At 36.4% G+C, this 23,195-nt stretch overlaps 1 protein-coding gene across 4 annotated transcripts in view; it reads left to right on the top strand.

The window, feature by feature from the left end:
* LYST (lysosomal trafficking regulator) overlaps positions 1–23,195 on the top strand; it is a 225,275-nt gene that overhangs the window by 132,069 nt on the left and 70,011 nt on the right. For 3 of the 4 annotated variants that reach the window (XM_062210653.1, XM_062210652.1, XM_062210654.1), the window contains 7 exons: positions 108–257; positions 2,000–2,191; positions 5,092–5,270; positions 5,830–6,036; positions 13,073–13,249; positions 13,801–13,877; positions 14,370–14,558. In XM_062210653.1, the coding sequence (XP_062066637.1) occupies positions 108–257; positions 2,000–2,191; positions 5,092–5,270; positions 5,830–6,036; positions 13,073–13,249; positions 13,801–13,877; positions 14,370–14,558 (1,171 nt within the window). The remainder of the gene's footprint in view (positions 1–107; positions 258–1,999; positions 2,192–5,091; positions 5,271–5,829; positions 6,037–13,072; positions 13,250–13,800; positions 13,878–14,369; positions 14,559–23,195) is intronic. The other variant, XM_062210655.1, reaches the window with a different exon arrangement.

Genomic DNA, 23,195 nt, shown 5'->3' with positions numbered 1-23,195 from the left:
TAGCAGTTTAGATAATAGATTTTATATATATGTATATATATAAATAAATAGTTTTGAAAAGGAATAACCACATGGCTTGAAAACATTCTAGTATCCTCTATTTTTAGATATGGCTATTGCACTACAGCTCAGAGTTCTCCAGGCTGCTATGGAATTTATAAGGACCACTGCAAATCATGATGCTGAAAACCTTACGGAGTCATTCCAGTCAGCTTCTCCCCCTCATGCAGGGTTTCAGAAGCGGAAAAGCATTGCTGGTGAGTACTGAAATAATGTTTTAGTAATTTTAAACTGAAGGTTGCTTGAGTGACTTTCTCTATACTCTGACACTATTCACATTTTTAAAAGTATTTATTAGTTTTAAAGATTAAGCTATAAAATTTGAGTAAGTTTTCTTTCCAGAGGGCACTCTTCTGCTTTTTTTTTAAGTACCATTTTCATTCTTTTATGTATGGAGCACTTACACATGCCAAACACTGTGCCAAATGTTGGTGATACAATGATGTAAAAAAAATCAGACGCAGATTCTACCATTGAAAAGATTATAAAATAATAGGTAAATGTAGGAGGTAGTAGTAAGAGATTATGCCTGATTTACATCAGGAGTTAAGGAGCCCTCTGAGGAAATGATATTTGGATATCCATGTAAAGAATGAGAAAGGACTTAGCAAGGCATAAAGTGTTATAGGCAAAGTGAAGGGCTTCTGCCTCTCTGTGACTCTGCCTTTCAAATAAGTAAATCTTACAAAAAAGACTATACCAGCTGTGTGGCTTGTAGCATGACTGCTGATATACCCTCCCACTTATTCAAATACATATCCTTTGTTCAGTATATCACCATGCCTCTGAATTATGATTATCACCTGCTTACTTAACATGAGAGATGTCAGAGATGTAGATATTAGGAAGAATGTGCTTAAATTGAGTACATTATCTGACAATATTATTCTTGAATATATCTAAGATATGAATTTTTTATTTGCTTTCTTTTTGCCTCAAAAGCGATTCTACCCACCGAAGTGTATTAACTGACTGAAAATACTGATTCCCTAAAACACTAGACAGTCAAATACTGTATAATACTTAAATATCTTGGAGGATAAGTCATTAAAACCTATTGCAATTTATTCTTATATAAGCAATTTTATAGAAATTATTTATAGAAATTGATTTATGTTTTCATAATTTAAAACAAAGGTTCCATTCCAATGAAGGGTTCCATTATTCCTCACCTACCAAGACATCATTTTCGTTCCTATGGTCAGCTTCCTATGACTTTCAGTCCATTAAATCAAGACTCATCCCCCCAGTACTCTGGACAAGCTACCTTTGTGGTACCTCTTGGAGCAGGTGCAGTAATGGTGTAGGAATGCCACTTCTACCTGTTGAATCTGGGAAAATATTTCTCAAGAAGTGCTTGTGTAGCATTGAATCCAAAATGATGCATATGCCCCAAATCATTTTAATAGCAAATCACTGAACTTATGTTCACCTTTCTGATCTCTTCAGTTTCACTGATTTCTACACTGTACTATGTATAATTTTCAGAGCTGCTTTATAAAATTCAACAACAGTAATTATCCAGAAATGATAATGTTTAAAACTTGATTTTCTATAAATTATGATGATGATTCTGGAATATGAGGAAATGAAACAGTATTTGAAAAATATTTTATCAAAACATTTTGAAATTCTGAACTACTTATGCTTATCTAATACTTTGAGTTTTGCAGAACATTCACACTTTGTCAAATGATATCTACCCCCACAAAACCATGTAACTGGGTTCAGTGTTCTTATTTAGAACTTTGAAACCAAAAATACTGTTACATTTCTTCAAAGTGGGAGAAGCATCACTTTCTCTTAATTACTTTCTTTCCTTTGTATAAATTAACTTTATAATAAAGTTCTTTTCATGGTCTGATAATCAAAAAATACAAATAATTTCATTGATCCTTGTTAACATTAGTATTTGACACTTTAATTTATATACTTGAAGGTCCTCGAAAATTTCCCCTAGCTCAGACTGAATCTCTTCTGATGAAAATGCGTTCAGTAGCAAGTGATGAGCTTCACACGATGATGCAACGGAGAATGAGCCAAGAGAGCCCTAGCCAGGCAACTGAAACTGAGCTGGCACAAAGACTGCAGAGGCTCACTGTCCTAGCAGTCAACAGGATTATTTATCAAGGTAAGACAATAGAATTAATGTTTTCTTCTTCAGATACCAAATTAAAAGAGAAAAGAGGGAATTGATAAGGTATTGAATTTTTAACTTTCTTCATTTCTTAACCTCTGCAACATTAAAGAAATTTCTTATTTGGAACTAATAATGTTAAATAAAAGGCTATTTTAAATGCTGGCATAGGCTGACTATTTATTTTAAAACATGACACTTCTAGTATGTTTTATTTCTTTTTAAAAAAAAAAAAAGAATATCTATCTATCTATCTGAAAAGAAGGGTGACAGAAAGAGAGGGAGAGACAGAAAAAGAGAGACCTTTTATCTGCTGGTTAATTCCCCCAAATACCCTCAGTAGCCAGGGCTTGGCCAGGATGAAGCCAGGAGCAAGAAACTACTAGTTGGGTTTCCTAGGTAAGTGTCAAGAATTCAAGTACTTGAACCATCATCTACTGCATCCTAGGTGCACAAAACAGGAATCTGGATCAGAAGCATATAGCTGGAATTCAGACCATGCACTCTGATAGAGAATGCAGGCATCCCAATTAGTAGCTTATCTGCTATGCCACAAACAACTGCTCCTAACTTTTCTTTTCTTTTTAAAGATTTGTTTATTTATAGAGGGAGGGAGGGAGGGAGGGAGGGAGGGAGGGAGGGAAGGAGGAACAGAGAGAGAGAGAGATCTTCCATCCACTGGTTCACTCTCCAAATGGCTGCAATGGCCAGCACTGAACCAGGCAGATGCCAGGAGCTTGAAACTCCATCTGGGTCTCCCATGTGGGTGGTAGGGCCCAAGTACTCGGGGCCATCCTCTGCTGCTTTCCCAGATGCATTAGCAGGGAACTGGATTGGAAGTGGAGCAGCCAGGACTTGAACCAAATGGGATGCTGGCATTGCAGGCCACAGCTTAACTTGCTACACCAAAATGCCATCCCCCTAACTTTTCTTTAAGATAATTGTAGATTCACATGTAGAGAATAATGTAGAGAATAATAGAGATCCTATGTACCCTTTTTCTGGTTTATCCTAATGAATCTTACAAAACTATAGTACAGTATCACTATCAGGGTACTGATAGTCATACCAAGAACAGCCCAGTTCCATCACCACAAGGTAATCCTTTTATATAAAGCCACTTTCCTCCCATCTCCACCCCTTCCTTAGCTCATGACAATCTCTAATTGTTCTCTGTTTCTATATTTCTGTCATCTCAAGAATGCTATATAAATGGAATCATACAGTGTGTAACCTTTTAGAATTGGCTTTTTTAACTCAGCATAATTCTAGAGAGTCACCCTGGTTGTTGCATGTATCAGTAGATTGTTCCATTTTATTTAGATGGATAATATTCATAGTATGGATGCCCCACTATTTCTTTAACCATTCACCTGTTGAAGGGCATCTCTGAGTTCGTTCCAGTCTTTGGTTTACAAATAAAGCTGCATGTATAGATTTATTTGTGAGCATAAGTCTTTTGTTTCTTGATGTAAATGCCCAGGAATGCAATTACTGAGTCATATAGTAGTTACATATTGAATATTTTTAAGAAATTGCCAGACTCTTCTGGAATGTTTGTACAGTTTTACATTCCCATCAGCAATGTATAAGTGATCCAAGTTTCTTCATATTTTCTCTAGTATTTGGAATTATCACTATTTTTTTTTAGCTATTGTGATAGATATGTAGTGATATTATGGTTTTAATTTGCATTTCCATAGTGGCTGATATAAATAAATATGAGTGTAAATTCCTACAGCAGCCACTGAAAAAGCTATGCAACAAAATACACTCAAAACCACTTTGGAAAATATTCTTGCCACACACATACACAAAAAGACAGCTGTGAGGTGATAGATATGTTAACTAGCTTGATCATAGTGATCATTTGACTGTAAATGCATTTATCAAAACATCATATTGTGTACTTTAAAATAAATACAGTTTTTGTTTCTCAGTCATGCTCCAATAAAGGTGAAAGAAAGATTTTTAAAGGTACTGTAGATAAGTCTAAAAGATGTTCAGTAACCCTAGCAAAGCAGAAAATAGAAAACAGTTTGTGTTAATCATTGGGGTTGGCACTGGAGAAGAATTAAGATGCTGCTTGGAATGCCTATATTCCATATCAGAGTGCCTAGATCTGAGTCCTTGCTCCACTCAATTCCAGCTTCCTGAAAAGGTACACCCTAGAGGCAGCAGGTGATGACTCAAGTACTCGGGTCCCTGCTATCCATTTGGAAGACCTGGATTGAATTCTGGCTCCTGGCTTCAGCCTGGCCCAACCTTGGCTGTTGTGGGCATTTGAGAAGTGAACCAGTGGATAGAAGATCTCTCTGTGCCTCTGTCACTGTCTCCCTGTCTTTCAATAAATAAAAATAAACTTTGAGAAAAATTGTTAATCATTAGAAAAATGTGATAAATACATGGTGATGGTGGATGTGTGTGTGTACCATGATTATCACATGTACAGAATTTAATTGGATAACATACAGTTAAAGCTCCACAGGTCCATCTAATGTACACAGTCCTTATGTTTGATTTTTAGAAGACTCTTGTGGTATTAATAATTTTTCAGTTTAGCTTATCTTCATTAGTAAATTAAAGCTTTAATTTAGATTGCCATGACTTAACTATTTTTAAAATTTCTACATTGTGCCCTCGACACAAGCGTTTGAAAGAAAAAAAGATAAAAAAGAGATGAAAAAATAATAATAATAAAAAAATAAAAAGTAACAAAAAAAATTTCTACATTGTTTTAGGTGAATTCACTTTTTCTAGTATATTGTATCTACTATGTTTAATATACTTAACAACACATTTTGTTATAACTGAACTATTAACTACATCGACTATTATCAGTAACATTACCACTTATAATGAGTGATGTAACTAATTTTCTTTTTAATTCAAAGAATTTAATTCAGACATTGTTGACATTTTGAGAACTCCAGAAAATGCAACCCAAAGCAAGAGCTCAGATTCTCAGACTGAAGTTACTGAAGAAAATATTCATCATGAACAACCCTCTGTTTTCAATCCATTTCAAAAAGAAATGTTTACATATCTGGTAGAAGGATTCAAAGTTTCTATTGTAAGTAAATTAATTGCATGGGAAATGTTCACACAAAAGAAATAGAAGTTTTATGTGTCTGTGTTAAATGTTTTCAAAATCTTATTTCTATGTATTCTTTCAGAAGGTTTTTTGAAACTTATACAACTTGAACTTTTTTTAATTTTCTGAAATGTTTATTTATCTAAATGTAACAAATTTCATGTATCTCATACATATGGTTTATTGTATATCCATCTCTTTTAAACTCTCATTTGTATGGGTATATAGTCAAATGCTCTACCCCTGAACTATACCCCCAGCTTGTATGGGTATGTATATGAGGGTACTTCAAAAAGTTTGTAGAAAATAAAATTAAAAGATAAGTTCATTTTGGTACAAAAATAATTGAAATCCATGCAAAGTTTTCATAATACATATTTCCATAAAGTTTTTGAAGGCCCCTCAAATGACTAAAGCTTTGATTATTAGAACAAATCTAGAATAAAACATGTACCAAAAAAACCTTTAGGGCTGTCCAGTGATTAGTATATTATTATTTAAGAAGTCTGATCCTAATTTATTCCTGTTTTGATTCAAGGCTTCAGGTAAAACCAGTGGTTCTAAGCAGCACTGGGCTAAAATCCTATGGTCTTGTAAGGAAACCTTCCGCATGCAGCTTGGTAGATTACTAGTGCATATTTTGTCACCAGCTCACACTGCACAAGAGAGAAAACAAATTTTTGAAATACTTCATGAACCAAATCATCAGGAAATACTACGAGACTGTCTTAGCCCATCCCTTCAAGTAAGTATTTGATAAGTAAAACTTTTGGTGAATGTAGTCCTACGAACTGAGAGTGAAAATTAAATTATACTTTTATGCCTAATGTCATGAATATGATTTTCTTACCATATTTAACCTGAGAATTTCTTCAGATGCTCCTTTATAGGCTAAATATTACCTTTCTATGTTAATTTCCCAGTAATTTTTCCAGTGCTTAAATTAAAGAGGTTCTTTATCTGAGTTCTTACAAGGTCATTTATAATTTGTTACAAACTCTTGAGGTGTTTTCTTTAAGAACTTTTAGGAGGCTGTTTTCAAGCACTGTATTATCTGTGAAATATCTTTGCTGAGTAGAAAAACGCCAGTAGAGTACATATAACTTATTTCAAAAAATATTTACAGTTAAAAGTAGAAGAAAAATTGTTGATCATTTAGAATACTCAAAACTGAAATACACAAAAGAACTTCAAGGTCTATAAATTCTGTCATCCAAGAGTAATATTTAGAGTTATGATAAATCACTTTAGAGGGTTGTTAACAGTTTCTTATAAAATTAAACATTCTGCTGGTGCTGTGCTGTAGCAGGTAAAGCCACCACCTGCAGTGCCAGCATCTCATATGGATGCCAGTTTGAGTCCTGACTGCTCCACTTCTGATCCAGCTCTCTGCTGTGGCCTGGGAAAGCAGTAGAATATGACCCAAGTGCTTGAGCCCCTGCACCCACGTGGGAAACCCGAAAGAAGCTCCTGGCTACTGATTGGCCCAACTTCGGCCATTGTGACCATTTGGGGAGTGAACCAGCAGATGAAAGACCTCTCTCTCTCTCTCTCTCTCTCTCTCTCTCTCTGCCTCTCTGTAACTCTGCCTTTCAAATAATAAATAAATAAATAAACCTTTTAAAAAATTAAATATATGAGGGGCCTCAAAGAGTTGATGGTAATTTTGCATTGTCTCTTAATTCCACTTTCCGAGAACTTTTTGAAGAACCATTGAAGTCTTACTTTGTTATCCAGATATTTATGCCAAATAAATTAAAACAAAAGTCCATAAAAAGACTTAAGAATGTCCAGAGGCCGGTGCTGTGGTGCAGTGGATTAATGCCAGGGCCTGAAGCGCCAGCATCCCATGTGGGTGTCAGTTCGTGTCCTGGCTACTCCTCTTCTGATCCAGCTCTCTGCTATGGACTGGGAAAGCAGTGGAAGATGGCCCAAGTGCTTGGGCCCCTGCACTCACGTGGGAGACCCAGAAGAAGCTCCTGTCTCCTGGCTTCGGGTCGGTGCAGCTCTGGCCGTTGTGGCCATCTGGAGAGTGAACCAGCGGATGAAAAACCTCTCTCTCTATCTCTACCTCTCTGTGTAACTCTGTCTTTCAAATAAATAAAATAAATCTTTAATGAAAATATTTTAGGGCTGGCGCTGTGGCTCACTTGGTTAATCCTCTTCCTGCAGCGCAGGCATCCCATATGGGCGCTGGTTTCTAGTCCTGGTTGCTCCTCTTCCAGTCCAGCTCTCTGCTGTGGCCTGGGAGGGCAGTGGAGGATGGCCCAAGTGTTTGGGCTCCTGCACCTGCATGGAAGACCAGGAAGAAGCACCTGGTTCCTGGCACAACGCCAGCTGTAGCGGCCATTTGGGGAGTGAACCAACAGAAGGAAGACCTTTCTCTCTGTCTCTCTTACTGTCTATAACTCTACCTGTCAAATTAAAAAAAAAAAATAGTAGGAGTGCTTTGTATTTTCTTTTTAAAGATTTATTTATTTATTTATTTGAAAGGCAATGTTACAGAGAGGCAGAGGTGGGGAGAGAGAGAGATGTCTTCAATCTGCAGTGGCTGGAGCTGCACCAATCCAAAACCAGGAACCAGGAGCGTCCTCTGGATCTGCACATGGGTGCAGGGGCCCAAAGATTTGGACCATCTTCTACTGCTTTCCCAGGCCATAGCAGAGAGCTGGATCAGAAGTAGAGCAACTGGGACTAGAACCAGCACCCATTTGGGATGCCGGCGCTTCAGGCCAGGGCGTTAACCCGCTGAGCCACAGTGCAGGCCCCAAATTCACTTTTACTTTTTAGCTGGATGATTTTAGCAGCCACTTAAGATGATTCTCATTAAGAGTTATAAAATAATTATTTCTCTGTCTCTCATTCCACCAGCCTCTGTTAACTCTGATATCCTCTATAGGGAAGAACTTTACCTTGTCAGTGCTATGACTACCATAAAATGTAGTCCATGAAGAAAAGGCAAGATAAAAACTTGTTTCTTTTCCTATTTATTTTAGAACAATGAGTTGATGAGCTAGCATCCTATAACTTTTGTGTTTTCATTTTTGGGGTGTCATAATAAAATCATATATTTTTATAAGTATTAATATGTTTCAATGAATAACAGTTATTTTTCTGTTTGATATTCAGATTAACACCCCCTGTAGATTCAATTTGTTGTGTCTTTTTAACATGGCCCTTTTCACTTTTAACAAGTTTATATGATTGACTTCATTGCTTTCTGGCACAGAAGGCTATTTCAGACCCATTCCTATATATTTCCTTTCCCATCAATGGAACCAAAGTTTGTCCCAAGAAGCCTCTGCTTCCTTTTTAACAAGACAATAGTATTTGAAGACTTAAATCTAGGGACTAGGTATGTTCATTTCTACTGGGTTGTCATTTTTTCTCATTCCTTTTTGGTGGACAAAGCTAGGAAATATGTATTTTTTAAGAGAGAAAAAGAAACCATGAGTTCATAATGATACTTTCACTTTTTCTTGGGTTTTGTATCTGTATTTTGTACTTTTTTATTAATATAATCATTTTGGTTTTTTGCAACATTGACATAATTACTTATTTACTTTATCTTACTCCATATTTTCAAAATAACATTACCAACATTATCACTAATAACCCCACTGAATGTAATTTAATATTTCTTTGTGATTCTTTTTGTTCTTGGAATACTATTGTGAGAATATAATTAAAATAGCTTTATTTGGTCATGCCAACTTCAACCAACTAATTATTTTTTCATTCAATTTCTATATTTTGGAATTCCATTGATTTTTGTTTAATTTTATTTTTTGTCATGTAAAATGTCTGTGTGGTTCCAAAGTCAAATTGTGAAACAGAGCATTCAGAGATGTAGCTTTTATACCCTCTTCCCATTCTTTCCCACTCATCTTGTTTTGTTTTTTCTGTTCAAGATACAAACAAATCTGTAGACACACACACACACACACATGCGTGCATGTATAAATATTATCTCTCCCACTTCTCAACATTAAAAAAATAACAAACTGTACCACACTTTTCTAGGCCTTTTTTTCTTAAGAGTGTGCTCTAAAGATCATTGCATAGTCCTGTATGGAGATCATCTTTATGCCTTTCCACAGCTGCAAACAAGCTGTATTTAATTTGTAATCTGTTTGGTTTTTAAAGCCGCAGGCTTCTTTTGTACTATTACCTTTATTTTGATTACTTCTCAGTCTGGAGCTCCTCCTTTATAATTTTCTCGTGAATGCTTCTTTTTTTTTTTTTTTTTTTTTTTTTTTTTTTTTTTTTTTACAGGCAGAGTGGACAGTGAGAGAGAGAGAGACAGAGAGAAAGGTCTTCCTTTTTTTTTTTTTTTTCCGTCGGTTCACCCTCCAATGGCCACTCCGGCGGCACGCTGCAGCTGGTGCACCGCGCGGATCCAAAGCCAGGAGCCAGGTGCTTCTCCTGGTCTCCCATGCGGGTGCAGGGCCCAAGCACTTAGGCCATCCTCCACTGCACACCTGGGCCACAGCAGAGAGCTGAACTGGAAGAGGAGCAACAGGGACAGAATCTGGTGCCCCGACCGGACTAGAACCCGGGGTGCTGGCGCCACAGGTGGAGGATTAGCCTAATGAGCCACAGCACCGGCCTCGTGAATGCTTCTTACAACCTCTTCATGTTTTGTGTATTCCTTCTGCTTTATTCATGTTGCCTATCCAATACCTTTTCTCTGTCCATATACTCACTCTATTTACCCACAAACCCAACTCATTCTATACCTCCTTCAAAGCTTCCTTCCCTTTCTATAGTCCACTCAGAACTCTTCCTTCTTAAAACAATCATTGAAAATTTTATTCTTACGAATTTTAGCGTGTTATAACATGCTACGGATTTGATACTTTAAAAAGATTTATTTATTTTAAAAGTGGGGTAAAGAGAGAGGCAGAGACAGAGAGAAAGAGATATTCCCGGCCGGCGCCGTGGCTTAACAGGCTAATCCTCTGCCTTGCGGCGCGAGCACACCGGGTTCTAGTCCCGGTTGGGGCACCGGATTCTATCCCGGTTGCCCCTCTTCCAGGCCAGCTCTCTGCTATGGCCCGGGAAGGCAGTGGAGGATGGTCCTTGGGCCCTGCACCCGCATGGGAGACCAGGAGAAGCGCCTGGCTCCTGCCTTCGGATCAGCACGAATCGCTGGCCGCAGCGGCCATTGGAGGGTGAACCAATGGCAAAAAGGAAGACCTTTCTCTCTGTCTCTCTCTCTATCCACTCTGCCTGTCCAAAAAATAAAAAAATTTAAAAAGAAAGAGATATTCCCTCCATTGGTTCACTCCCCAAATGGCTATGCCAGGAACTCCATCTGAGTCTCCCATGTGGGTGCAGAGGTCCAAGTACCTGGGCCATCCTCTGCTACTTTCTCAGGCACACCATTAGGGAGTTGGATTAGAAGCACAGCAGCCAAGACTCAAATTTGGGCTCTGACATGGGATCCGTATTGCAGGCAGCAGCTTAATCCACTGAGCCACAGCGCCGGCACAGGATTTGCTTTTAATAAATTCAGTTCCTCAAATCAGTTTTTTGAAGGCTGAGAAAAACATACTAATTTGTTTGCATCTTTCTCCAATGACACCTTCTTGTAGTTGCAGAAACTAGATCAGTAAATGGTCAGAGGATGTTAAAATTAGATAATAGAAGCAACATCAGTTTTTAAGAAAATCATGTTTATTTAGATATTCAGAATGAACAAAACAGCATTTCTGGTAGCTTTTCAAGATAATTTTATAATGCCACTGAATACTAAAATTAAATATTTTAGTCATTTACCATTTCCTTTATTTGCCAGCTCTACAAGTCTTTTATTCTCAGAGCATCTGTTCATTTTTCTCTTTTAGTCAAGTAGCAGCTGTCTTCTGACTCATTTAAAGTGTTGCATTAAAATGAGCTTTACTGTTTTCACCATTGCATATGTTCATCTTATGCTTTTGGAAATAATTTGATGTGATTCAACATGTCAATTTCAGTATCACCCAAAATATAATTGTTCCTAGATCTTTTTTTACATTTAACACTATTCACCATTTGAAATGTCATAAAGTCAATGCAGTGGTATCTGTTATCAGTGCAAATTTTTTAAAAGTAAAATATATGTGTTTAATTTGTTGGAAAAATTATTGTTTAAATAATACGTAGTATACACATACAATCAAGTATAATATCAGTAACATTTAAGGGTCATTTAGAAAACGTGAATTGGGCTGGCGCTCTGGCATAGCGGGTAAAGCTGCCACCTGCAGTGCTGGCATCCCATATGCACACTGGTTCAAGACCCAGCTGCTCCAGGTCCAATCCAGCTCTCTGCTATGGCCTGGGAAAGCAGTGGAAGTTGGCTTGGGTCCAGAAACCCAGAGGAAGCTGCTGGCTTCAGATCAGCTCAGCTCCGACCGTTGCGGTCATCTAGGGAGTGAACCAACAGATGGAAGACCTCTCTCTCTCTCTCTCTCTCTCTCTCTCTCTTTCTCTTTCTCTCTCTTTCTCTGCCTCGCCTCTCTCTATGTAACTGTGACTTTCAAGTAAAATAAATAAATCTTAAAAAAAAACATGAATCAAACTTTGATTTGGGTATACACTGTAAAAGGCAATTGTTGTTACCTTAAGTAACACTAATTTTGAATTTAGAGTCTGTTCATAAAAGATTGGCCTAAACCAACCCTTGTCTGGCTGTACACATAGAACTGAGTGCTGGGATCTTATTAGTTTTAGAGTTTTTTCACCTTTTGTTCTCCCTAAGGAGTAGTGAATGCTTACAAGCTAAAGAGAAGCTTTTGTTCTGGAAATTGAACCAGCAACTCTCCTGAGCAGAAATCTAAGAAGTAGCAGATAAGCATATTCTACAGAAAGTCTTTAAGAAAGATTTCTCTTCCAGCACAGTTTTTCCTTGAAACACTAAGAATTATTTTACCTTCTCCCCACGTACTTCCTGTGCAGTATTTCTTCAGCAATTCCTCTCCAAAATTCTTTCCTCCAAAGCTAATTAGTTTGCTTGTTTTTCTTTTTATCATTTGCAACAAAAATTTTCAAATATACAAGGAGAAGTAGAGAATAATGTACAAAGTAAGAATATAATGAATCACCTAGATTTAATAATTGTTAATATTTTATCATATTGTAGTATTTCTTCTTTTCTGAATAATTTTTAATTTTTTTATTTTATTATTTTAATTTATTTGACAGGTAGAGTTATAGACAGTGAGAGAGAGAGACAAAGAGAAAGGTCTTCCTTATGTTATGTTGGTTCACTCCCCAAATGGCCGCTACGGCCGGAGCTGTGCCAATCCGAAGCCAGGAGCCAGGTGCTTCTTCCTGGTCTCCCATGCAGGTGCAGGGGCCCAAACACCTGGGCCATCCTCCACTGCCCTCCCAGGCCACAGCAGAGAGCTGGACTGGAAGAGGAGCAACCAGGACAAGAACCTGGAGCCCATATGGGATGCCAGCGGCACAGGCGGAGGATTAACTAATTGAACCACAGTGCCTACCCCTCTGAATAATTTTTAAATAAATTACAGAAATAATGACATTTTAATTCTGAATTTTTGAAAGATATTTTCTTATGTAATCATAACATTATTACACCTGACAAAGTTATAGTTATAACTAGTGCATAATCAGATTTCTTCAGTTGTCCTTAGAATTTTTTTAGCTCATTTGTTCAAATAGGATTCAACCAACTAACCGTAGAAATATAATTCAATGTAATTACTCTTAAGTAAATTTAAATGAAAGAAAAAAATCTTTATTACTAAAAAAGACTGTTACTTTTTTTAAAGCATGGAGCCAAGTTAGTTTTGTATTTGTCAGAATTGATACATAATCACCAAGATGAGTTGACTGAAGAAGAACTAGACACAGCAGAACTGCTTATGAATGCCTTAAAATTATGTGGTCACAAGTGCATCCCTCCCAGTGCATCAACAAAGCCAGACCTTATTAAAATGATCAAAGAGGTAAGTCAGTGAAACCATAAATGTTCCTTAGGAGATCTCACTGATTGTAATTAAAGAATGATTGAATATTTTTTTGTATAGAATATCACTGATAATGAACTTGGAAATGATTGTTTTAGTTTATACTATATCCTGCTTTTTACAATAAGGGGGAAAAAAGCTTATTTTAAGGAAACGTTTTATTTTCTCTGGTCATGCTTTTCCAGTAGCCTACAGTGACAAAAAGATTTTTATAGTGACAAGCAGGCTGAGGCATACCTTGAGTTATGGGTTCTTTAACAAAAAAGCAAAATAAGAAAACAAGCAATTATGTAAACTCACCATCTTGGGCAACCCTGCTTAACTATTCTACCATAATTTCTCTGACCCAAATTGTATAAAAACAAAGGGAATTATAACATTCTTTAAGTGATTATCTTAATTTTATGATCTCCTGAGGACAACATTTTTCCTTTGTTAACTTAGTTTTAAAATCAGTTTGTAGAGTGATCCATCCAACAGTAGTTGAAAAATTCTAAGTTTTATAGTGTCTGATTATCTAAATCTTTCAGGAACAAAAGAAATATGAAACTGAAGAAGGTGTAAATAAAACCTCCTGGCAGAAAACAGTAAATAATAATCAACAAAGGTAAGATTTTATGTGTTCCAAAAGTTCATCTTTTGGTAACTCATTAGATCTCACATTTAGCTCAAAGAATTGGGTTTGGGATTGGCATTTTGGAGTGTCAGTTCAAGTCACCACTTAGGAGGAACACCTTCACATCAGAATGCCTAGAGTGAGTCCCACCTCTACTTCTGATCCAACTTGCTGCTAATAGACACCCTGTAAGGCAGCAAGTGGTGACTTAAGTAATTGGGTCCCTGTTGCCCAAGAGGTGACCCAGGTTGAGTTTCTGGCTTCTTGCTTCTATCTAGCCCAGCCCCGGCTATTGCAGGCATTTGGAGAATGAATCAATAAATGGAAGATACCTCTTTCTGTGTCTCTCTCCTTCTCCCTCTTACCCTCCTTCCCTTTCAAACAAAGTGAAAACAAATAAATAAAAGTTTAAGTAGCATGTTTTGGTAAATATTTAATGTTCCATGTATGCTTAACTTATGAGCAGTGTTGTTGTTTGTTTAGTCTCTTTCAGCGTCTTGATTCAAAATCAAAGGATATATCTAAAATAGCTGCAGATATCACCCAGGCAGTGTCTCTCTCCCAAGGAATTGAGAGAAAAAAGGTGATCCAGCATATCAGAGGAATGTATAAAGTAGACTTGAGTGCCAGCAGACATTGGCAGGAACTTATTCAACAGCTGACACATGATAGGTAAGCAGTGGGAGGACATTTTAAGTTGTCTTGCATGAATATTTTACATGTTGATGTTCAACATTATGTTAATTCTAGAAATCAGATTCATAAAATTCAGTAATTTAAACATTTTTAAATATTTGGGATTTTTGTTTCATCTTAAAGAATAATCATATGAGTTTTTAAAAATTACTATTCTTGGGGGAAAAATGAAAGACTGAGCAGGGGAAAAGGAAGACATTAACTCTTCCAGACAGTAAAATTCCTGGCTCCTGGCTTCATCCTTGCCCAACTCTGGCCGTTGCTGCCATCTGGGGAATGAACCAGCGAGTGGAAGGTCTCTCTTTCTCTGTGTCTCCCTCTTTCTGTAATTCTTTCAAATAAATAAATCTTTAAGAAAATAGGAAGTATTCAGTATTTTTGAAAGCTAGTTCATTTTTTAGAAATATTTTATAATTTATTTTATTTATTTGAAAGCAGAGAGAGAGAGAGAGAGATCTTCTTTTTGCTGATTCACTCCCCAAATGCCCACAACAGCCAGTGCTGGGCCAGTCTAAATCCAGAAGCTTGGAAGTCATTCCAGGTCTCCCTTGTGGGTGGCAAGAACACAAGTAATCTTTTTACAGTTTTTGTAAACAACAATTGTACATATTTATGTAATTCACTGTGATGTTTCAATACATGTACAGTGTGTACTGATCAAAACAGGGTAATCAACATTTTCCCTTTGATATTTATGTTTGGATGCTTGAAGCTTCTCTCTTCTATTGTTCATATGGTTTATACTAGGTTATTATGACTTATAGTCTCCCCACTCTGCTGTTTAACACTAGGAAGTTATCCCTTTGATCTGACTCTGATTTGGTACCCATTAACCAAACTCCCTCTATCCCCAGCTTCTAATAACCACTACTCTCTGCTCAGATGGAGGGTTTCTTTGGTTCCTACATATGAGAAAGCAGTATTTATGTTTCTGTGTCTGCATTACTTCATTTAACATGATGTCATCCAGTTCTACACACTTTGCCGCAAATAACAGAATTTCATTTTTTGTGGCTGAATAATGTTCCATTGTGTATATATACCACATTCTCTCTACACATTTTATCTGATGATGGACAACACCTTCATTGATTCCATGCCTTGACTATTGGTGGAGAAGGTATCTCTTTGATACAATGATTTCATGTCTTTGATACAATGATTTCATGTCTTCTGGATATATGCCTGGTAGTGGAATTACTGGATCATACAGCAGTTCTGTTTCTGCTTTTTAAAGAAATCTCCATACTGTTTTCCACAGTGGCTGTACTAATTTACATTCTTACCAGCAAAACGTAAGCACTCCACTTACTTACTCTACATCTTTGTCACCATGTGTTACCTTTCTGTCTCTTTACTGATAGCCACCCTAAGGGGCTGGGGGGTGTGGGGGTGGATATCTCATTGTGGTTTTGATTTGCATTTCCTTGATGACTAGGGATATTGATCTTTTTTTTCATGTATTTATTGGCCATTTGCAATTCTTCTTTTGAGAACTATCTATTAAGTTATTTGCCTGTTTCTTAACTGGATTGGTTGTTTTGTTGTTGTTGAGTTTTCTGACTTCTTGATATATTTTGGATATTAATTCTTTCCTGGATAAGTAGCTTGCAAATATTTTATTCTGTTAGATGACTCTTCATTCTATTGGTTATTTCATTTACTGCACAGAAACTTCTGATTTTAATTTAATCTCATTTGTCTAGTTTTGCTTTTGTTGCCTGTGTTTTTGGGATCTTATCTTTAAAAAAAGTCATTGCCTATACCAATTTCTTGAAGTGTTTCCTTATGTTTTCTTCTTTTTTTGTTGGTTTTGTTTTTATTTTTTTGTTTTGTTTTTGTTTTGTTTTTGTTTTTGTTTTTGTACAGGCAGAGTGGACAGTGAGAGAGAAAGACAGAGAGAAAGGTCTTCCTTTTCCGTTGGTTCACCCCACAATGACTGCTGTGGCCCTCGTGCTGCGGCCGGCGCACCTTGCTGATTCAAAGCCAGGAGCCAGGTGCTTCCTTCTGGTCTCCCATGCAGATACAGGGCCCAATGACTTGGGCCATTGTCCGCTGCACTCCTGGGCCACAGCAGAGAGCTGGACTGGAAGAGGAGCAATCGGGACAGGATCCAGCGCCCCGACTGGCACTAGAACCCGGGGTGCTGGTGCTGCAAGCAGAGGATTAGCCTATTGAGCCACAGCACCAGCCAACCCCTATGTTTTCTTCTAACAATTTTGTAGTTTCAGGTCTTTGATCCATTTAGGTCTTTGATCCATCTTGAGTTAATTTTTGTATTTGATGAGATATAGGGATATAATTTTATTCTTCTACACATGTATATCCAGTTTTGCAAGCCTATTTATTAAAAAGACTGCCCTAGTTCTATGTATGTTCTTGGCACATTTGTCAAAATCAGTTGACTGTATATATGTGGATTAATTTCTGGATTTCTCTGTTCCAGTCCATTGATCTATGTGTCTTTATGCCAACGCTGTGTTGTTTTATTTACTATAGTTTTATATTATGTTTGAAATCAAATATTGTGATCTCTTGAACTTGCTTTATTTATTTATTTGTTTAACTCAGGATCACTTTGACTATTCTGGGTCTTTTGTGGTTCAATATGAATTTTAGGATTTGTTTTTCTTAATGTTGTAAAAAATATCTTTGGTATTTTGATAGGAATTGCATTGAACCTGTAGTTTGCTTGATGGAGTATGGACATTTTAATGATATTAATTGTTCTAATCCATGAACATGTAGTATCTTCCCATTGTGTATGTGTGTGTGTGTGTGTGCCCTTGATGATTTCCTACATCAGTGTTTTACAACTTTCATTGTAGAGATCCTTCACCTCCTTGGTTAAATTTATTATTAATATTTAATTTTTATAGATGGTGTGAATGAGATGCTTTTTTGATTTCCCTTTTAGCAAGATCATTATTGGTGTATAATAATACTACCATTTTTATGTGTTGATTTTATATCCTGAAAGTTTACTGAATTGGTTTATAAATTCTAACAGCTTCTTGGTGAAGTGTTTAGTTTTCCATAAACAAAATCATGTTATCCACAGATAGATATCTTAGATATTTTGACTTCCTCCTTCCCAATTTTGATCCCCTTTATTTCTTTCTTTTCCTTAATTGCTGTTGCTGATACTTCTAATCCTATATTGAATAAGAGTGGTGAAGTAGACATCTTTGTTCCAGATCTGAGGGGAAGTTCTTTCAGCTTTTCCCCATTTAGTGATATTAAGTGTTTATTTGTCATGTATAGCCTTTATCATTTTGAAGTATGTTCCTTGTGTACCTATTTTGTTGAGAATTTTAATCATGAAGGGACATTGAATCTTTTTTTCTTATCATGCTTTTTCTACACCTGTTGAGATAATCATGTATTTTTTATGCTTCATTATATTGATGTGATTTATTACATTTGTTGATCTGCAAATGTAGAATCATCCTTACATCCCTGAGGTAAGTCCTACTTGATCATGATGTATGATGTTTTTGATGTAGTCTTGGATTTGGTTTGCTAGTGTTTTGTTGAGCATTTTTGCATCTGTTGAAAGATATTGGTCTATAGTTTTATTTTTGTGTTGTGTCTTTGGTTTTGCTGTCAGACGAATGCTGACCTTATAAAAAGAGTTTAGCAGAGTTATATTCTTTCAACATTTTGGAATAGTTTGAGAATTGCTGGAGTTAGTTCCTCTTTAAATGTTTTATACAGCCATCAGTTCATGGACTTTGATAGGAGGCTTCATTGCTTTGGTCTCTGTGCTTCTTACTAACTTTTCTTAAATTTTCTATATTTTCTTGATTTAATCTTAGTTGATTTATATATATCTAGGAGTTTATCTGTTTCTTCCTAGTTTTGTAATTTGTAGTAGTTTCATATAAGTTTTTATATTACTGTTGTGTCAGTTGTAATGTCTGTTGCTCATCTCTAATTTTATTTCAAGTTTTTCTTTTTAGTTTCAACTTCATTTATTTCTGCTCAGACATTTATTATTTCTTGCCTCCTACTAATTTTGAGTTTAGTTTGTTCTTTCTTTTCTAAGTACTTGAGATTCATTGTAAGATTGTTTATTTGAAATCTTTTGATTTCTTTTAATGTATTCACTTATTACTATAAATTTCCCCCTTTTTTCATTTACTATTTTATTTTTGAGATAACACATTTTAAATTTATATTGTAGTCAATGACTTAATGTGTCACTAAATAAAAAGTTCAACAAATAAAAAATTAAAACAAAACATAGTTCAGCAGGAATATAGGCAAGGGCTATAAACAATAATAATCAAATGAAAAGATGTTCAGCTTCCCTCAAAGTGAATTTTAAAACAGTCATAGATCATTAAAACTACATAGTGTGGTATAGTAGTTAATTCTTAACAATTTGACAAAGATTTAAAACAAAGTTTGAAAAAACACTATATTTGCAAGAAAACTGATATACACAGGCATTTCTTTCTTTTTTTGATTTCTTATTTTAATTTTACCTCCCACATATAAGGGAGAATGTGCAGAATTTGTCTTTCTGTGTCAGTTACTTCCCTCAATGTGCTATCCTCCAGTTGCAACCATTTTGATGCAAATGATAGAATTTCACTCTTTTTTGTAACTGATAATATTCCATTGTATATATGTAAATATATATATATATATATATCACATTTTCTTTATCCATTCATCTGATGATAGACACTATGGTGATTCCATATTTTGGCTATTGTTACCAGTGCTACTATAAAGATAGCTACTAAAACACATGGTACAGGTATCTCTTTGAAAGAATATGCTCATGTCTTTGGGTATAAATCCAATAGTAGGATTACTGGATCATATGCCACGTCTGTTTTTAGGGGTTTTGTTTTGTTTTGCTTTCAGAAATCTCCATACTGTTTTCCACAGTGGCTGCACCAATTTACATTCCCATCAACTGTGTCTAAGTGTTTTTGTTTCTCCACATCCTCACCATTTGTTGCTCTGTGCCTTTTGGATAATAGCCATTCTGATAGCTTTGAGGTGATAGAACAAAGATTTACAGATACATGGAAATTAAACAACATGATACTGGACCATTAATGGGACATTGAAGAAAGTTTTAAAAAAAAGAACTACCAAGATTAAATCAAGAAGATATAGAAAATCTAAACAGACCTGTAACAAGCAATGCAATTGAAGCAGTAATTAAGTCTCCCATCAAGGAGACAGGCCCTGATGGTTTTACTACTGAATTCTACAAAATGTGTAAAGAGGAACTAACTACAATACTTTTCAAAATACTGAAGTGGTTGGAACTCTGTCAGACTCTTTTTCTTTTCTTTTTTTTTTTTTTTCTTTTTTAACAGGCAGAGTGGACAGTGAGAGAGAGAGAGAGACAGAGAGAAAGGTCTTCCTTTTCTGTTGGTTCACCCCACAATGGCCACTGCAGCCGGCGCACCCTACTGATCCAAAACCAGGAGTCAGGTGCTTCTCCTGGTCTCCCGTGCAGGTGCAGGGCCCAAGCACTTGGGCCATCCTCCACTGCACTCCCGGGCCACAGCAGAGAGCTGGACTAGAAGAGGAGCAAACTATTCTAGTCCCACTGACTGGGACTAGAACCCGGTGTGCTGGCGCTGCAGGCAGAGGATTAGCCTATTGAGCTGCGGTGCCAGCCAGACTCTTTTTCACAAGGCCGGCACTCTGATACCAAAACCAAACAGACAGGGCCAGTGCTGTAGCACAGTGGATTAAACCCCAGCCTGCAGTGCCAGCATCTCATATGGGCCCTGGCCACTCCACTTCCAATCTAGCTCTCTGCTATGGCCTGGAAAAGCAATAGAAGATGGCCCAAGTGGTTGGACCCCTGCACCAGTGTGAGAGACCCAGAGGAACTCCTGGCTCCTGGCTTCGGATCAGCTCAGCTCCAGTCAGTCATAGCAGCCATTTGAGGAGTGAACCAACAAATGGAAAACCTCTCTTTCTCTCTCCCTCTCTCCCTCTTTCCCTCTCTCCCTCTCTCCCTCTCCCTCTCCCTCTCCCTCTCTCTGTAACTCTTTCACATAAAAAATAAATCTTAAAAAAAAGAGACACAACAAGGAAAGAAAACTACAGACCTATATCTTTGATAAGCATAGATGCAAAACTTCTGAACAGAACAATAGCAAACCAAATCCTACACTAGATTAAAAAAAGTGTATGCATCACAATTAATTGGGATTTATTGCATAGATGCAAGGGTGGTTCATCACTTGCAAATCAATAAATGTCATAAACTTTCCTCTTAATGCTGCTTATGCTGTATCCCACAGATTTTGATATACTCTATTTTAAGACATTTAAAAATTTATTCAGTGATCCATTGATCATTCAGGAACATGTTGTTCAATTGCCTTGCATTTATAAATTTTCGATTGCTCTTCCTGTTGTTAATACCTAGTTTTATTCTTTTGTGGTCTGAGAAAATGCATGGTATATTTTCCATTTTTCAAAATTTGCTGATTTTTTTATTTATAACCTAATGTATGGTTACCCTAGAAAATATTCCATGTGCTGATGAGATGAATGTATATAACGTAGCTGTTGGATAAAATGTTCTATAAATGTCTGTTTTGTCCATTTGCTCTATAGTTTGGTTCAAGTCTAATATGCATTGATTTTCTGTGTGGATGACCTGTCTGTGGATAACAATGGGTCTTGAAGTCCTCCATTATGTTAGAGTCTATCTCTTTGTTTAGGTCTACTAATATTTGTTCTGTATATTTGGTTGATTTTTGTTGGGTACTTATATATACATATATATTTATGATTGTTATATCTTCTTGCTGGATCAATCCTCTTATCAGTATATAATGTCCATCTTTGTCCTTTTTTACAGTTTTTGATTTAGAGTCTGTTTTCTGTGCTGTAAGTATAGCTACTCCATCTTTGATTTCCATTTGCATGGCACATCTTTTTCCAGCCCTTCTTTTCCAGTCTGTGTATATCTTTACCTGTGGAGTGAGTTTCTTATAAGCAGCATATAGGTGGGTCTTGATTTTTTTTTTAATTCATTAGACCAACCTATATCTTTTGGGAGAATTAATCCATTTACATTCAAGGTTAATATAGATAAGAGCTAACACCTGTTGTGGTTTTTGGTTTTTTGTTTTTTGAGGGTTTTTTTTTTTTTTTTTTTTGGCTACTGATTGTTTTTATTTATTTTCTGTTTATTTCTGCCACTCATTACCTATTTTTGTGTTTTGGGACCTTTCTGTCATGATGAGGTTTGGAGTCTCTCTTTTGTGTATCTGCTGTTAGTAAATTCTTCACTGTTTTGTGTTTTCATGATGGTTGTTATTCTCCTTTGTTTCTAATATAGGACTCCCTGCAGGATTTCTTAGGGCTAGTTTTGGTAGCATTGAATACTCTGTTTTTGTTTGGGATATACTTTATTTTCCCCTCACTTCTAAAGGAGAGTTTCACTTAATAAAGTATTTTAGATTGGAAAGGTGTTTTTTTTTTTTTTTCTTTTCAAGACTTTGAATCTATCTTCCCATTCTCTTCTTTCCTGTAGGTTTTCTGCTGAGAAGTCTGCTGTTAGTCTCCCAGGTTTTTCTTTGTATGTAATTTCACATTTTTCTCTCACTTTGTTTAGCATTCTCTCCTTGTCCTTAGTTTTTGAAACAAAGAAAAAACATTAATTTATTTATTTGAAAGTCAGAGTTACAGAGAGAGAGGGACAGATGGAGAGAGAAAGATCTTTCATCTTATTAGTTCACTCCCCCAGATGGCTGCAATAGCCAGGGCTGGGCCAGACCAAAGCCAGGAGCTAGGAGCTCCTTCCAGGGTCTCTCATGTGGGTAGCAAGAGTCCAGACATTTGAACCATCTGCTGCTTTTCCCAGGCCATCAGCAGGATGCTGGCTCTGAAGTGGAAAAACTGGGACACAAACCTGTGCCCATATGGGATGCTGGAGTTACAGACAGTGGCTTTACCCGCTACACCACAGCACTTGCCCCCATCCTTAACTTCTTACCTACAGCACTGGCCTCTGTCCTTAACTTTTGATGATTTGACTGTATTATGCCTTGGAGAATGTCTTTTTTGGTTGAGTCTGGTTATGGTTCTTTGAACTTGCTGTATCCAAATGTCCTTATCTCTTTCAAGACTTATATAATTATACAATAATTATAATTATATTTGAAAGAGAGAGAGAGAGAGATCTTCCAATCTCAATGCCTTTTACCTTCTATTCTCCTTCTGGTGTCCCTATAGTGTTCACTTAATGGTATTTCATATGTCTTACAGGCTCTCTTCATTCTTTTTCATTATTTTCTGTTTATTTTCCTCTGGGTTATTTCAAAAGTCTTTTCCTGAAGATCAGAAACTCCTTTCTTGGTCTGTTATATTGTTGAAGATCTCAATTGTATTTTTTATTTCACTGATTGAATTTTTCACTTCCAAAATTTCTCATTGATTCTTTTTAATGATTTTTCTTTTTATTGAATTTCTCGTTTGTATCTTGTATCATTTTCCTCATTTCTTTGTACTGTCTTTCTGTATTCTCTTTCATCTCAGTTTCCTCAGGATCATTACTTTGAATTCTTTTTGAGGCATTTCATACATTTCATTCAAATTAGGATCTCTTTCTGGAGAACT

This window comes from Lepus europaeus, chromosome 14 (assembly GCF_033115175.1).
Source record: "Lepus europaeus isolate LE1 chromosome 14, mLepTim1.pri, whole genome shotgun sequence".
Taxonomy (NCBI): Eukaryota; Metazoa; Chordata; class Mammalia; order Lagomorpha; family Leporidae; genus Lepus; species Lepus europaeus.
Note: the sequence above shows the minus strand (reverse complement) of the source record. Positions and strands in the feature narration are given on the sequence as shown.